Source organism: Cebidichthys violaceus, unplaced genomic scaffold (assembly GCF_023349555.1).
Source record: "Cebidichthys violaceus isolate CVI_PGR_0920_01 unplaced genomic scaffold, fCebVio1.0.p SCAF_9, whole genome shotgun sequence".
Classification (NCBI taxonomy): Eukaryota; Metazoa; Chordata; class Actinopteri; order Perciformes; family Stichaeidae; genus Cebidichthys; species Cebidichthys violaceus.
The window spans coordinates 9,785,801-9,803,748 of record NW_027176975.1 but is presented as its reverse complement, the minus strand read 5'-3'; the positions used below and the strand labels follow the sequence as shown (position 1 = coordinate 9,803,748).

The window sequence follows — 17,948 nt, the reverse complement described above, 5'->3', positions numbered from 1 at the left end:
CCATAAATTGCTGCATTTATGGGGGACAAGTCTTTGTGCTCTGGTAGTATACTATCTTCTTTTATAAGTCTTGGTTTTGCTTACAATAGTATGTGTATTCTGAAAACCATACAGTGCTGGCAAAGATATAGAAGGCCTATTATAACTGGCTGTATTTGGAGAGGGTTTTTTTTCGCTGAAGCTGTCAGCCATTGGGTTGAAGACATTGAGAAACATTCACTGGCCTGGCTGTCGCCAATAGCCATAAACACAATATTGAATGTGTCGTACCCTTTAGCCACTGCCAAGATAACTGCAGAGGGGAATGGTCAGCAATGAAGCTCTTTCCAAACACAACCCATCAACTAGCCCAAGTCTATCAGAAATAAAGATGTACCCATCAAGCCAACAATGTTTTGACTCGGCTTCTGTTGAGACGTGGTAGTACTGCAGAAAATGAGGGGAAGAGGACAGAGGTAGGGAGACAGAGACAGACTGCGAAACAGACTGAGACAGAAAGATGGGGGCAGAAAGATGGATAGAGGGATAGAGAGGGTGAGCAGGGTGGCAGAATGCCGAGCAGACGGATCCTGGTATGGCAGGAGCTCTGGGCAGGCGTCAGCTGTCCCTCGTAGACCCCCTGGGGCCACCCTGAATTCACACCCAAATACCCTCCACAGTTTTTCTCAAGAGCTACATGAAGTTATTACCCACACCCTAAACTATGAAAGGAGTATAAGGCTGGACTTTTTCCTGCAATTAAAACATCAGAGAACTCAAATCTTTGACAGATGTACTAACACCAAGCAATATACAATATGATTCAGTTCCCTTGTAGCTCAAACCTGCCTCTGTTTATTTCAATCCAGCCCTGGCCGCCTGGCTCACTGTAGTCCTCTAGCCCATCTTAGCCCTGCCCAGTCTAGGCCAGCCTAGCTGAGGGTGCAGAGCTGAAGGGTACCAATGAGACGGGTGTCTAAATATGTAGGACGCCGTGTCTATGCTGTGCCTGCTTCACACAGGCCCTGTGACAAGTCGAGCCATGAGGGAGCATCATGAAGAAGGAGTTTAATTAGGAGCAAGCCTCCAAAGGGGCCACAGAGAAAGACACAGAAGCAAGCAAGCATACACAGCTTCGTCTCTCCTTTCTGTAATACTTTTTCTCCTTCCTCTTATTTTCTCACATTTACTGTACTCAATCTCTGTAGCATGCCCGGTGACTGTTCACATTGTAGTAGTTAGTAGCTGTGTAGCTTTTTTATCTCTCTTACCCCCTTTTCTCCATCAGTCTCTCTCTTTTCAACTGGTTTCTCACTTCATTGAATTTCCAAATTTTTCTGTTGTGTTAAACTGTACAAGAAATTTTGTTTGATTTGTCTTATTTTTAGTTCAAAATGAACTAACTGAACAAAGAATATATTAATTAATTAACAGTGAAAATTTGTACTTTTGTAATCGAAAGCAATACAGTTGCCATAAACTTGAACAATGCGCTATAAAAATGCTCTGGCTTTTATGCCAGCAGTGATTTTGTAAGAATAAAATAATATGAAACAGCAAATCCCAGTTACTTGTGAAATTGAATAATTTTAATATGAGAATGATCATTTGGGGGAATATTTTGTGCATAGAATCCTTGGCACAAGTGAACTGCACCAAAGTGTTTTTGCTTAATCCTCATCTTATTAGCATATCCCCCAAAGACTCTATTTTCATGCTAGCTCTTCATACCCATACTAACTTTTTTCAATATAGTTGTAGCAGCTCCTTTTCCAATGATCATTATTCTCTCCCTCCGTCATTTTGAATTGTATGTCTTTGATGTGTCTTATATAGTGATGATGTCACTGAATGAGAGACTCAGAGCCTTGTTTGGAGCAGCAGTCGATGACTCTGTGGCGCAGAGCCATGAAACACATAACAAATTCAGGGCACAGATTAAGCAATGGGCTATTAGAGAAGGACATATAGGATGACAAGAGTAGGGCGGTGAGGTGGAGAGCGCAAGATCGAGAGGCCCTTCTTTGGCTATGTGAGCACTCCAACGGATCTGATTGGCTGTTGGGTTGTGTGTCAGCCTTTGGCAACAGGTGTGATGTCTTTAAACAGGTGGGCATAACTGGGATGAGTGGCATACTGTGCTTGTACTGCACCCACAATGTGCTGAGTCCTGATGGAAAGCTTAGCCTGGGCCACTTGCTTCAAAGTCATATAACACTCATGCCCTGCACCCAATCAACTTCCACCGCAACCACTGCCCAACCCCCTGTGAGACCACCAGCTCAGTTGCCCCATATGGGTGTCACCTTTACCCCAGCCCTCATCCTCCTCTCCCAGCAATGCCCCACTGCTGTTCTTCCAAGAAGTGGAAGTGAATCTCTCATGCACTCAGTGCTAGCGGCGGTAGGTGGTGGAAATCTGTGCAAGTAGGAAGAAAAGTTGTTTTTTTTCCTTGCATGCATCCTCATGTGAACAGAAAAAGGCCACTGGTTCAGCTCTTGTCAGTTCGATATGATGCATCGCCAAGGCCAGAATGAAACTACACCAAAGAAATAGCAAAAGTTTTACATCTCACGCCTTTGCCAAAAAAGACAGCATGCTAAACCTTTGCAACCCCTTTGTTCTTTTGACTCATCCACCTCTGATGGAGCAAGAGTGCCTGATTCACTGTGGGTCTGTTAGAAGTCAGATATCCTGCACCGCCTTGGTTGATTTGTTTGGTGTGATTTCCTGAAGACTGTCAAAGATGTGAGAGACGCTTTCAAATTCAGAATTCCAGATTTCCACTCTGGGGGCCAAGTGAGAATTCAGAGAGAGAAGAGGAGAGCCAGCAAATGTTGACACGCTTACAGTAGCTGCCTCGCCACGAGACGCCTCAGGAATCAAACAGTTATCACACACACAAAAGAAGCCCTCTAAGTTCACTAAAACCACACTCAAAACAGGCCTTTGTTGTGCTGACATGAGAGATGACTGGATTGTTATTTGTTTTCTAAGCAGGCAGATCGCTCCCTGTCACTTCGGCTGCTGGTTGTGATGGAGTAGCTAGCACTCGTATCTCTTCCGTGAGTGAGTACTGACGGAGACAAACAAATGAGAGGAAGAAGTTCACTGAGATTAACTTATCTTAGCATCTATCTTCCTCCTTGCTCCTGCTCAGTCTCTCTGTCTTTTTTCTTGACGCTAACACCCACTCTCACACACCCACACATGCACACACATACACAGACTCATTCCCCTCTTTCCCCTCCCACACACAGACACACACACACACACACACACACACACACACACTCACACACACACACACACACTCACACCAGCAGACACATACACACACTACAACATATACAGAGAGAGAGACACACACACTTGATCAGCATCAAATACAGGGTGTGCTAAAGTAAATTTAATTACGTCTGTCTGATATGGAGCTTCAGATGAAAGTAGGAGAGCACAGTGTGAAGCGACGACTGCACAGACAGGAGCAGGCCCGTGATATTCCTCCTGTAGACTAATCTCCCTTTATTAAAGCCAGGAGGAGAGAGGGAAGCGGGGGGAGGAGGAGAGTGAAAGCGGGCTGGAGAGGAGGGGGGGGGGGGGGGCCTTTGATGAGATCTCTAACTGTCAGCTACTGTACTTTTCTTCTCTTCCGCTCTGTCTTTGTCTCTTCTTACGAGGCGAATGAACACAGCACCTATCGGTACATGCCTACTTGCTCAAACAAACATACCCTCGTGCTATCACACACAGTAATGTCCTCTGAAACTTATCCCTGTTGTTATGGTTGTCAACAATATCTAAAAAAGGACAGAGGCAGCTCTCTCCCTCTTACGCTCTCTTTGTCTGTGTCTCTCTTCCTCTCAGAGGGAGTGGTGAGCGAGTGGAGTGTGCGCTTTTCTGCCTGTGTGCTGTTTTCTGGCCACTCCAATGGGGGCAGGTGGCCATCAGGTGGCCAAAACAGAAACTGCCACTTTTAATAGCACATATACCACAGTCATGAACTCAAATACCTCAACTGCATTTTAATTCTATTTCATGAAACACTGATGATTATGGTTATAAAATGTATTTTACTTTTACGACTTTTCCTTTTCCTGTGTAATTATGAGGTTTCAAGGTCCATGATATGTCATTGGGTGAAGAGCTTGATCACTTGTTATGTTTCGCTATTGGATGCGATTAAATCCTTTGTGCCATTTTAATGTTTTGCTGCATGTTTTCTTGTTTGCAAAGCAGTCAGTGAATCCTTGTGTCACCCCCATGTTGATGGAGGTTAGAATGGAGCCTGCCAAAATGATTACTTTCTTTTGCAGAACAATTTCTCAGAAACAGACACACTTTTCTCATAGAGAAAAAGTCCTTTGGAAATGTATTCATTTGAAATGTATCAATACAGTAGGTATAGTTTTCTAATTGGTCTTTTGTCAGGATCGATTCTAAAGGGTACCTCTTCACAGGTCATCACCATGTGTCCCTCCCAAGCTGTTCACTTGGGTCATGTTTCCTATCCTAAAGTCCTTCAACTATTTTGTGCAACTGCTGTGTTTGCAGACATTGAGAAAGAAGGGCCTAAACGGCTGTGACAGCCCAGACCCCGACGCAGACGACTCGGTCGGCCACAGTCCCGAGTCCGAGGACAAGTACAGGAAAATAAATGAGGACATTGATCTGATGATCAGCAGACAGAGACTGTGTGTAAGTACCTCTTGTTAAACCCTGAACCTTCCTCTCACCTTTCTCTCCTCTCTTTCCCTTTTTTCTTCCCCCTATGCTTTCTGTTGCTTCGTCCTCGTCTCCTCGTTTTTGTCATGTGTTCCTACCACCCATCTCTCCGTCCCTTCATTTGTGTCTCCCTCCGTCCGTCTCTGTGGTTGTGGGACCTGGCAGGCATTAAGCAAGAAGGAGAACAAAGGCGGCGAAAGCCCGGAGCTCGAGTCTGCTCTCATCCTCACCCCACGCACTGAGGAGAAATACAAACAGATTAACGAGGAGTTTGATCACATGATTAAAACTCATAAGATACCTGTAAGTACTGGGTTGATGCTACGCCGCATCCTCAGCAGGCTAACAAAATGCTGACTTGCCAGTAACTCTTGAGCTAACCCAGCTAACCACCATTGTTTGCCACTAGACTAAATACACAAAGTGAGAGTGAGACAAGAGTGAATTGATATTGTATACTTACAGTAAAAACAATTACAGTTCTTTGATTTTGCTTGATTACAGTTGAGGAGCGGTCCTCTAATTTGACACAACTGTAACCATAACTAGCAGGCACTTTTGCTATATAATTGCAGACTTTCTCTCATGACAAATTTTAACCTTACTGGGTTCCCTCCTTGAACCCGTTACCCATAATGCCTTGCCTGGCTCTCAGGGGAGGTGTGGTCTGCATGCGCTTTTCCTGCACCAAAACACAGCGCTCAGTCACCCGTAACAACAAGGACAGGCATTATGGCAATGAAACAGCAGCAGACATTCAGAAACTCTTAAGCATATCTCTGTACCTCACAAAACTCAATTATCTCTACTCCTTGCTGGAATAATTGAAGGCAAAGTCTTCAGTAGCCTAACAATATATCTGTTAATAGACGTCAAAACATGTGAGCTGCTGAATTTGTATTATATTGTGTTCATTTGACAAAGAATCTAATCTATAGCCAGTTGCCAGAAACCACAAAATAAAGGCTGCTCTCTATGTAAACTGAGCCTGCCCTTCATTCAGAAAGCACCATACTGGAATGATTAGTGCTGTAGCCTTACAGAGAAAGAGATAATTCCATAGTAGATCATTTAGAGAAGAACAGTAGTGTCTAAGCCACGTGGAGCAGGAGGCAATGTGGTTAGAAGCAAGGCAGGGGTTGGTGAGCTGGGATGGCGTGGCGGTGTAGGGTGGGTTTGGGATCAGAGCTGGGTGGGGATGGGGGTGGAACAGCAGGGTGGTGGTGTTGGGGGGGGGCGGGGGGGCTCTGCAGACAACAAGTGGCAGTTCAATGTGTGGTCAGGGTGGCTGCCAAGCACTGGGCCTCTGGATTGCAGGGGACTGTGGGGAGAGGCGAGGAGGAAGATGAGTTAAAAACAGGAAGGATGGCACCAGTTAAAGGACAGCTTACAGACGGGGCCCGTACACCCAGCGAAGGGATGTGTGTACACGCAAATGTGCACACATTGAGCTCCCCCACTCTTAGAAAACACTGCATAGGGAAATCTTGAGGTATAAAAACTCCAACAAGGAATTTGAGATGGAAGAAATTAAACGCAACCATAGGCAGCCCCTCACTTATAAAAGGAAGCTCCACGGCTTTTGGCTAGCCCACTACTATGTGAAGTTGCAGTAAAAGCGAAACGTTAAGAGGCCCACAATGAAATAATATTTGGCCTGCAAAAAGAACAAGACAAAGCAGCGCTAAGGCACATATTCCACTTCCAAGTAAGCCAGGCCGATGATCCCCCTGATGCGCTCCCTCCATGGCTCTGAGACACATGGCAGTAATTTAGGGCCCTATTTTCTACTTCCTAAAGCTAACATGCAGGATGAACCACTTCCAGGGCACTCCCTAGGTTAAGCCCTTCTGCCAAGTGACACAATAAACATGACAAACTAGACGCCTGGGGCCGACAGGCTACCTCTACTCATGTTCCTGATGAGACTGCTGACTGATCTGAGTCTACCCCTTAATAACACTTTGCATTAGCTCCATGTGACAGGCAAATAAATTATACCTAATTGCATGCAGTTCTCCAGTCTTGAAGCTACTTTTGCAAGAAATATTGCAGACTTTTTTTAGTGAGTTAAAGACAGACTGAATTATCTTTAGCTCTTTTAGAACAGTGGGATGCCACTGGCTTTCCTCCCAGTAAACCATATCCTTCTTATTTCTCTAATATTAAAAAAAACAAGAATGTATTTCAGGGATAATAAATGTCCACAACATAATATTTCCAGGTCAGCCTTTGGCCTTCACAATGACAAATGTCACAACGTATCAGCGACAAAATCTTAGGCCTTTGCAGAAAGATTCAATAACCAATTCTGAGTGACAAAGTATTTCCAACCTATCATCTTGGCGGCAATTTCAGTAACTCTGGGAGGAGTTTTCTAGATGCTTACCCTTTAATTTCAGTGCTCCCCTCCACCATCCATACTGTCTCGTATTTTTAGCCTTTGTCTTAGTCTTGGAAGTGTTTCTCTGTACTATTCATCTACGCATGGCTGTTCATTGCTAGTTGTCCATTTGTCCTTTCGAAATTGGCTGTCTCTGTCTTTTTTTAATGCAGATAGTCAAACAATTTTGAATTCCTTTGTGTTCCTGGAGTGTTTCTGAATGTTTCTCTCCTTCTGTGTCCATTCCTTTGCTCGAAGGCCTTGTTGTAGTTTCTTCACTCACTGCAGTAATTACTTTCTTTAGTCTAATCAAACTTGTTTCTGTGTCTCTTTTTCTTTCTCTCTCTCAGCAGGCCGTGCCCCAGTCGAACTACGACATGTCTGTGTCCATTCCCGTTAGCAACCAGAACAATCTCATTTACAGCCATCCCGGTGGTTCCCTAGGCAACCACAACCTGTTGCCACTGGCGCACCATGGCCTTCAGAGAAACAGCATGTCTCCCGGAGTCACACACAGACCCCCCAGTGCAGGTAACACAGCAAGAGCCTCACATGTACACCCATGTACACACTGTTATCCAATCTCTCAACTGTGTGTGTACCCTTCTGTGATGCTAATAGACACACACTTCAAATGCGTGATTTATTCTATGACAGCTACCTGCAATATTCCTAAATCTAAAAGCAATGAATTAATTAAAATCTATATTCACATATTGCTCGCTCAGTATTTTTTTTAAAACATTTAATTGCATATTAAATCGCAGCCCACAGTCTCGTTGATTTAGTGTAAGGCTCTACACACGGGATGTCTGTGTTCAGGCTTTGAGTGGTGACATAAGCAAATCAGGCCTGTTGCTTTGTTATTGTTGTCCAAAGTCCTTTTTCTGTCCCTCTGGTCTGAAAGCTGCTGCCCACACCCTCACCCTGTCATTACAACTGGATGCTAGAAGCGCTAGCACAAACTAAATATGAGTTTTGGCGCTCGCAGCATCCACACCAAACCGCACACGTTCTGGACCCTCCCACTCTTCCACCTCGCATGGCTTAAAAATAATAATGTGTCATTTTTCTTGGACGGCAGCTCAATGTATCCACTCTCAGTGTCCAGTTTCTGTGTTACGATTTGAGTGGGAAGCAGTATTACTTCTAGTATCAGTGCACATATGATGTACTGACACATAAAAACACACACACACAAAGTGGATTGTGATTAAATTGAGTTCTCTGAAAGGCCACAGAGGTAAGAGACAGGAGGCATCGTGGATGTTACGTGGGCGTCCATCCTCTAATGGTTTTCTCTCTTTTGCTCTCCTCTCTCTTTCATCTTTCAGGTGGCCTCATGGGTGCTGACCTCACCACTGGCGCAGGCACCAGTGCTGGTAAGAATGGCCTCCTCTTCTCGCTCACAGTTGTCTGCTAACACACATACACCCCCCCCCCCACACACACACACACACACACACACACACACACACACACATACATGGCACCCACTCACCCACTCTGCGCCATAAAATGCATGACTAATAGTAACCCAAACCCGAGTGGAGATTTGCCCATGATGTGTTGATGTTAGTGGTCGTGGAGTTCATCTGGGAATGTTTGCCCAGTGCTGGGGCTGTGACACATCCGGCCTGCGTTCAGCTATAAAACGGTAGAACAAGTGTGGGGAAACAGAAATAAAATCATACTATATACTGAAGCAGCAAATTGACTGACGGGCAGTCAGAAAAGGTGCTGGACTTTTGAATGTACTCTTGAAATTTCTCTGTTTCTCTATATGATGAGCCATCTCTTCATTTCTACCACATCTTGGATTTGGATGATAATTCAAAACGTCAACACCCCAAGCCCCTATTTGGAGCTCACACAAACCCATTACACAGTAACCGCTATCATATGTCTGCAACCAAATTAATTCAATGTTTGGAGTGGCTCACCATGCCATAATGATCCTGTGGAGAGTGGAGCAACCCATGTTTGAGGAACATATGTAAAGAATCTTATGTGTTAGCTTCTGTGTGTCGATGGATTTGTCCCTGAGGACATGTCAGGCACAAGTTTATGTCAAAGAGACTCCCTTTTAAAGGGTTAAATTTTACAGCCTTGACATACAGTGCAGAGTGTAAAAATGGAGAGTGGTGGGGGTCAGAGGGGTACAGCTGGGCAGCCTTGTCTGGCCCCTAGGGCTCCATCACAAAGGGTCAATGCCTGGCTTCTCTGTCTGGTCACTCATCACACACACTCACAGACAACAGGGCCATTTGTTGTGGCGTGTGTTCCGGCGACGGCGTGCTGCAGAGCATGCTTCAAATGTAGCCTTTGTGTCACCGCGGCGAATGAACAGAGGCACTCTGTGAGAGCTGTGCGTCGCTCAGCAGCAGCAAAAAACACGACGTGGAGAGAGAGTCATGTGGGAGCTAAAAGATTCCATTCAAAGCTCTCTTAAATCTCATCCAGGGAGGGGTGCAGAAAAAGAGTGTGTGGGGGGGAAGCCCCAGTGATGAATATCAACTGATGGTGGAAGCATGTGTGCAAAGGAGAAACAGTGGGGGAACACAGATGGAAGTGTTCTGTGAACTTGGTCAGCCGTTTTAATGATGTTCCTCTAAGTGACTCAGTGTGAGGTGGCCCAGCCGCTGTGGCACCACAAAGACCGTTTTAATGTTCCTCTTCTCCTCACAGTAAGTTTTGATAAGCTGATAGTACAAGTAGTTGTCTGGCCTGTGTATGAGTGTCTTAAGTGGCCTGGCCCAAGTGACATAGGAGGTGCCTTGCATGTGTGTGTCGGTGGACCCGTGGATGAGTGTGTGGTTCAGACATGCACAAAAATATAACACCTCTTTTGTGCCTCAGATGTCATAGTTGTACTGTCTGTAAAGAGAGAAAATTACCGATGTGTACATGGAATTAGCCTCCTGTAGTTTGGAGGGAAGTTCTTCTTAATCCCGCAAGTATCTGCCATGTCCTCAATCTGTAAAATTACAGTTCCACTGCTGATAATATACATTTGACCAAATTCATCTCAGTAAATTGTCTTTTATATATTTTGTCATTTCACAAAAGAGTCCTTTATTTATTTTCCTTTTCCAGGCTAACAATGATGCAGATAACAGTGGAAATAATAGATTTGATAGCATTTACAGTGAAAATTCAGTCGGCTCATGTAGTATAGCTAGTGGTTTCCACTTTCGTGAGAGTAGTCCATTTGAACAGGCTTCACAAGTCACGACACAAACTAACATTTTCAAAAATGTCATAGCCTTAGTTAGTATAGTTATCAAAGTTACTTTATATTTTTCTGTATGCTATTCATAATAATTCTAAAGTTGCAATAAATACAAAATCCTCACTATTTTTAATTTTTAAGGAAAGAACGGAAAGTCCATTTTTGTTGTTTGTTGCCAGCAACACTGTTGTGATTACTTTAAACTACTTGAACTACTTAAGTGTATTGTGTACTTCACTTCCTATGTAGAAAATACAAACTTAAGAGTTACTTTACATGGCAGTATTTGCATTAAGATACACTATGTTTCAATCATATCTGGAGATAATCCTTGGGATTTGGGCAACTAAATTTAATTGACATACAGACTTTTTATTTCTCCTGTGCAAATATGTTGCGTGAAAGTCAGTCATGGGGTAAAGTCTAAATCACACGAGGTCCCCAGGTAATTCATGTCCAGTGCAAAGAGCATGTTACTTAAAGTCATCATGTCTCTTCAATGGAAATATTATGGGAAGTGTGTACGTGCATTTTCTCATTTACTGTATATACCGTATGTGTTCAATCTGTCAACTCCTTTGCTGGCTAGGAGAGAGCGCGAGGTGAAGAAGGAGACTGAACGCGAGGGAAGGAGAGAAAGAGAGCTGATGAAGGGAGCTCCGGACTAAGGCCCCAGCTTGTAAAATTCTCCCACCTCCATTTGTGCAATTATGTAGCTGTCATCTATGCTCCGATCAGCACTCTGCTCACCAAAGCACTGAGAGGAATTAACAAGAAACTCCTAGTCACCTCTCACCTTGAACACGCACTAATTACTCCTGCAAATGAGTTGCATACAAGCTACACCTTGAAGACATCTCTGGTCAAAATCACACAGAAATACAAGCTAAAGAGTATACATACAAGAACTGACAACAAGTCAGGCTCAGTAGATCACACAACGCTTGTCTCGATCTTGGCAGCACCTCACACCAACTGTACAAGTTGTAAGAGTGAGTGTGACACCTTAGTTCAGTTGGAGAATTCAGGGTTGAATGCACATTTGGCCAAACCGCAACGGAAGAGTGTGTGTGTTTGGGGAATAGAACGGAGTGCGCCTGTTAGACCACAACAGGACATCAGAAATTTGTTCAGTAACAGTAAAATGTATGAGTTTAACCACACACCTCTTCTTTGTGTGTGTGTGTGTGTGTGTGTGTGTGTGTGTGTGTGTGTGTGTGAGAGAGAGAGAGAGAGAAAGAGAGAGAGAGAGAGAGACAGAACAAACACTCTAGGGGTGGCTTGTCAAACACATGTTTCTCGAAGTTGTAACCATGACACCTATAGTGACAGATTGCAATCCTTCAGCTTTGACCTCAGCTGTCCCCTCCGCACCTCAGAAATAGCAAAAAGCTGTTTATCGTGATCTCCGATCAGATGTTGTTCTCTATGTGTGAATTTTAAACTGCAGCAAAACAGACTCTTGGCTGAGCTGCGTTTAATTTTGGTACTTCCTGTAAACGGTTGACGCCAGCCTGCGCCGCAGCTCGACCGTGCAGAGTAGCATTTGAAGAAGGGAGTTGAAATGAACTCAGGCTGTCGTGTCTTCAGCTGATATTATAGTTGAGCCAATGTGTCCGTATTGAATTCAACTGTCCTAAAAGCAGGGTGATCAAGCTACAGAATAGAATGATTTGAGTCACAGTTCTTGCTTCATTAGCTTAATTAGCCAATGATTTTACTTTCAAAGTGCTTAAGGACTGGCCTCTGCCACTCATGATCATAGCCATCTAGCAGATAATTGATTGGACTGCAGCCATCTCCACAGGGCGGCAATACACAGATGTCTGATTAACTGTCACCAAGATGAAGTCCGTGTCATCTTGACCAAAGTGTGTATTAATGTCTCTCTAAAGCTCAGTCTCTTTTTTTAATTCATCTGTACAGAAACACTGATGTACTTCCTGCTGGGTTATTTACTAAAGTGTGTGTGTGTGTGTGTGTGTGTGTGTGTGTGTGTGTGTGTGTGTGTGTGTGTGTGTGTGTGTGTGTGTGTGCGTGTGTGTGCGCGTGCGTGTGTGTGTGTGTGTGTGTGTGTGTGTGTGTGTGAGGTCTCATTCATCTATCTCCACATGCACCCACTCAGTCTCACAAAGGGCCAGCCATGAGAATGAGAGAGCAGGAAAACTGAAGAGGCAGCTGCCTCTTCGCTAATGTGAAATTGACACTGGAACTAAGAGGGTCCAATACAAAACACACACGTGCATCCATATGCATGGCTCGTGCATAAGAAGTCATACATCATGTCTCATAGAGTCTCAAGTCGTACTGTGCTTATGTACTCTCTGTGTGACAGACAAATGTTACTTATGTAGAATCTTGCACATTCAAAGTTGTAACATACAATAACACACAAAGTCTAGGTTGTTAACATCGACTTGTACATGCTCACATATCACACATGCCAGCAGAGGCACAAACACATACACACTCCAGCAGTCACACACACTGTTTTTCTCATTTTCTCTCACCGCTAGCGGTCGTTTACTCTTCAGATTGTTCAAATTGAGCTTTTGAGACTTTTCATTTCCAAACAACAAAAACCTCGCTCTCAAATTAAACAAAGATCAGCGAGGGAAATTGCCCAGGAAGACATCTGCGACTCATTTTCCCCTGGAGTATATGATTAGAAAATTCATTTATGTCTAACGTATAATTCCTGCCCGTCTTTCAAGTGGGAACGTCCACACAGTGCCCTGTGTTCTACCCCTTGGAAGAAGGAAGGAAAAGTAAGGGGAAAAACAGCCTGTGGGATTGGGTTAGAAACAAAGACTATGTTGCTTGCAAGAATGCTCCACTCTCAGTTTTTTTTTATGATCGGCTGGGATTTCGCCCCACCGGTTTTTGAGGAGGAAATGGGTGCTGTACTTGGTCCTCCGTATTTAGGGGACTGATCCGGTGAAAACCCCAAGGCAGGGTCTTTGTCTGGAAGAACCACACATGTGTTTAGCTCTGATGGCCAAATGATGGGTCCCATCCCTCTGTGGTCTTGCTACCCGTAATTAGATGTTTTTACACGATTCACTGGCTGTTGCAGGACACATGTTGCCTTAATTGACAGTGACAGAGGTGGAGGGTGAGGTCCTCTCAAGTGGGTGCCTTCATTGTTTGACTGCCAAGCAAACAGTGGTGATCATCAAAGCGAAAACTAGTACGCTTGTTTGACTATCTGCCTTGCCAGTGTGCACCACTTTCATAAAACATCATTTACAAGTCTGTTCAGAATGGTGAGCTAATAAAATGTGTACCACAGGAAGTAGAGATGAGACCGAAACAGTGAAAAGGAGCTCAAGGTGAAAATGGATTCCTGTAGTTCTTCATTAGGCTACACTGTCATGAACAGCAGGCTTTCCAAGATTCATTATACTTCAGAAGCAGGTTTGATAACATAGAGCTGTGTCTTTGGTTCAAATGCCATTCAAGAATATTAAATGTTTCTTCCCCACCTTTCTTTGCTCTCTCAGGAAATGGATATGGGAACCATCGCAACTCACCAGGTCTGCTGGTTTCTCCAGGTGGCATGAACAAGAACATGCAGGCTAAGTCTCCCCCGCCCATGAATTTAGGCATGAACAACCGCAAACCTGACCTACGTGTGCTCATCCCCCCTGGCGCCAAGAACAACATGCCCTCCATCGTGAGTAATCTTTCCATCCCTCTTTCCATTTCCCCACTGTATGTCTCCCTATCTATTGGGGGGGGGTATTTTGGGTGTGTTTGCTATTGTTGATTTCCTTTCATGTCCCCTCTGTTGCTTTCATCTCTTCATATCAGACTTGGGTTGATGAGATCATGTTTGAGATACGCTTGGACTTTTGTTTTTCCATGTTCTTTGGCAGCTTCTTTAAAAAATTGACTTTGGCCCAAGTCTGATATACTGTCAGATATATTTCCTCTGCTGTGTCTGTATACGTAAGTGGACGCTTATACATTCGGCCCTAATATGTCTCCTCTCTTTCTAATAAGGTGTACTAGTTCTTAGAATCCTTTTAGTTTCACTTTAGTTCTGTGTCAGTTGGCTCAATCCTACAGCTGCTCCATCCCTAGATCCACACTTAGCCACCGCTTCCATTTTCTCACTCGCACTCACTAATTTTAATTTATTACCCTCCCCTTTTAACGCCGTCAGTCTGAGGATGTTGATCTGCTATTGGTAAGTCAGACTGCCACTCAGATTTAGAAATCTGAAACTTGAAAGCTTTTCTAATAAGAAACTGGTTAAGATAGTTCTTGGGAGCATAATGTGCCTTGTAGAACTGAGAGCGTTGCAGTCACCTCAGTCTGAAGTCTGGATTTGCATTCAGTTTTATCCTTCACTACTGACATTATTACATCAAAATACAGCGTTTTTTTGGGAAAAGCCGTCTCGACTCCAGAGTAACTTTAACCTTTATTGTTGCTGACTCTGCTGAAGGCTCCAATGTCACCTCTTTTGACATTTTGTGAGGACACATAGTGCCATCCAGTGGTGCGTCAGAGTAAAAGCAGCCTGGCCTCTTTTCTGCCTTGGCCGTTTTGTCTCCAGTCCTCCCTTCCTTCCTTTTATCTTTTCACCTGCATCCAGAGTATTACGTCACACACATATAGCTCACAACTTTTATTATTCAGTATTCAGAAATGAAGGGCAACAAAAGAGTTCTCTTTCATTTCGCATCAAACCTCCATTATTTTCTGCCCCTCTGCTACAGTAAAGTGTCTCTCCCTTGCCGTCGCTACCCTGCGTTGCCTTGGAGACCGATGGTGTTACTATAGCGACAGTGGGCCCTCGGAAAGGGTGGTAAATGATAGGGTTGGCAGGGTTCAGCTGTGCCGCATGTCAAGTGATTAATTTCCCCAGAAGTTGGCATCACATTCATTCTCTCAGCATCTGTTGAGTGAAAGAAAGAAATTAAAGAAAATTAAAGAAAAAAAGTTTCTTGGTTTATTGCATTTTTTTGTTTGTTTTTGTCTGTGAGTTGGCTTCATGTTCTCAAGCCTCTTCTCATCTCTCTTGCTCTCTGTGTCTTCCTTTCCTCTGTCACAGAACCAGAGAATAAACAACTCTCAGTCTGCTCAGTCATTGGCCACCCCAGTGGTATCAGTAGCAACCCCCACTCTTCCAGGACAGGGCATGGGCGGTTACCCATCTGCCATCTCTACTTCTTATGGTACCGGTATGTACTGTGTGATCTTTATATATATATATATATATATATATATCTTTATACCTCTGGCCAAATCTTCCTTCAAATGACTATAACATCGCTACACTGTTGTTGGTGATCTTTTGCACTACTGTTTAGTTTAGTTTTTCTACTTAGTTAATTCAATACCATTTTATTTTATTGTACTTTGCATTTGTTTATTACTTTACTTTCTTTAAATTTAATTTGATAGGTTCTGCTCTGTTACTTTGGTGTATTGTATATATTGTGCATTTTCCGTACTTAATATTTTAATTTTACTGTGTAACTTTGTTTGCTGCTGCTACAAACAAATTTCCCCCTGGGGATAAATAAAGTATACATCTATATATCTATCTATTATACATTAAATGAATGTAGTCTAATATAGTTTAAGTTCCCCTGTACTATACCCAAACAACCCGACTAAACACGTTTTGTTTTAGAAGTTGTGTAAAAATGATTTGACCCATTTCAGGTATATGTGTTTCTTTTTGAAACCAACCTGCACATACTTCCCAAATGTAAATATTATGCATTGGTCCAACTGCAGAGGGTGCTATTGTCACACCAACAAACACAAAACTCATTCATGTAACATCACAGCAGCATTTATCAGAGCTGCCCTCTCTTAGCAACTGTACTTTGACTTCTTTGAACAACCCATAATCCTCCTCCTGCTCTTCCTTTCTTTCCTTCCTTTCAGAGTATTCCCTGAATAGTGCAGACTTGTCCTCCCTGTCTGGCTTCAACAGCGGCAGCTCCCTTCACCTTGGCTCAATGAGCGGGTGGCAACAGCAACACCTTCAGAACATGCAGCATTCAGCCCTCGGCCAGCTAGGGTGAGTGCATTGAACTTAATTTGAGGTGTTGTGCTGTTGTGAAATGCATGATGTAACACATAAATCACAAGAGATTATTTTTTGATACGCCGAGAGTCCTTCACTGTTTTCAACTTTCACTCGCAAGGTCCAACATAAATATCACAACTCCTTGTTTTCTTGAATATGAGTGTGTGTGTGTGTGTGTGTGTGTGTGTGTGTGTGTGTGTGTGTGTGTGTGTGTATGCATGCATGTTTGGTTGTGACAGACTGCCTTTAAAATCACTTTGTTTCTTGCTCTGTAACTCTGTAACCCCTTTGCGTTTCCTTTCCTTCCTACAGAAATTGCTCTAGCTCTCACTTATGTCAGGGTTCAAATCTCTCCCTGCCCTCTGCTCAAAGCCTGCACATCAAGTCCGAACCTGTTTCTCCTCCTAGAGATCGCACCAGCAGCACGGGGGGCTACGGTGGGGTACCACCTCCCCAGAACCCCTCGTCCCGCCAGGACTCGGGGCGCTCCCCTGTTGATAGCCTGAGCAGTTGTAGCAGCTCCCATGAGGGCAGCGACCGTGATGAGCACAGGAATGAGTTCCACTCACCTCTGGGACTTGCCCGGCCCACCCTGGACGAGCGCGAGAGCCCCTCCATCAAACGGGTGCGCCTGTCAGAAGGATGGGCGACATGATAGCTCTGTCCTCTCCCCGGCAGTACCCCGAGTTACCCTGAGCCCCCGACAACGCAGCGTTACGATGCCCCCCAAGTCAGATCCTCTTCCTCCTCTCACCTGATATCACGAGTCACTCAACCACCCAACCCCATGGCCTCTCTCCTTTTATCTCGTTAACGCTGAAGGAAATAAAAGGGACAGCCCTTTTCTAAAATATGTTTGTAATTTCTTTTCCTTTTTTATTTTATTTTTGCTGAGTGTGTGTGCTATACATATTGACATTATATAAACCAGTGGGGTGTTGTAATGGGGGTTTGGGAGGGTGGGTGTGGGTTGGGATGGCATCTGGGGGTATTTCTGTTGGGGAACTATGCATAAATTGTATTGTGTGTGGATAAAAAGAATCACGTATGCATATATATTTACACGTGTGTGTATGTGTACATATATGCATATCAACAAATAAACAAAAAAAAATAGTCAGGTACTCTGTTTCATAAAACGTACTTACACTTTGCCTCAGCGATATATATCAGTGACTAGAGACAAAAAAAGAAAAAAAAAAAACATTAACATGAGAGTGAGTGTGTCCAATGGAAAACACCTTAGCACTTGAGTTGGACAAACAATACATGTGTACAGTGTCGGTTTCATTGCTATATACCTTCTCTGCAGTTCTCTCCCTTGAAAAAAATGTGTGTTAACATTAGATGATGTCATGTTGCAGGTTCAACGTATTTATGTAAATAGAGGGTCGAGGGGGGAAGGGCAGGGGTCAAAAGTTGCCAGACATTACAAGATTTATTTACTCACTAAATGAAAAGCTATTATGCAACATTTGAAGAATTGTACAGGTAAACAGGCAGACCCAATGCTAGACGTGTGGAACCTTTGATGATCTTAGTGCTCCCCTTAACGAACGGAGCTGAGCGAGGACCAG

General features: G+C 43.8%; 1 protein-coding gene across 6 annotated transcripts in view; it reads left to right on the top strand.

The window, feature by feature from the left end:
• Window positions 1-17,315, top strand: part of mef2cb (myocyte enhancer factor 2cb) — a 68,436-nt gene extending 51,121 nt beyond the window's left edge. For 2 of the 6 annotated variants that reach the window (XM_068702858.1, XM_068702857.1), the window contains 7 exons: window positions 4,534-4,677; window positions 7,438-7,618; window positions 8,422-8,469; window positions 13,823-13,995; window positions 15,382-15,511; window positions 16,227-16,362; window positions 16,684-17,315. In XM_068702858.1, the coding sequence (XP_068558959.1) occupies window positions 4,534-4,677; window positions 7,438-7,618; window positions 8,422-8,469; window positions 13,823-13,995; window positions 15,382-15,511; window positions 16,227-16,362; window positions 16,684-17,026 (1,155 nt within the window). In that variant the 3' untranslated portion in view covers window positions 17,027-17,315. Of the gene's footprint in view, window positions 1-4,533; window positions 4,678-4,869; window positions 5,008-7,437; window positions 7,619-8,421; window positions 8,470-13,822; window positions 13,996-15,381; window positions 15,512-16,226; window positions 16,363-16,683 lie in introns of all 6 variants that reach the window. The other 4 variants (XM_068702863.1, XM_068702862.1, XM_068702861.1 and 1 more) reach the window with 4 other exon arrangements.
• The last annotated feature ends 633 nt before the right edge of the window (window positions 17,316-17,948 follow it).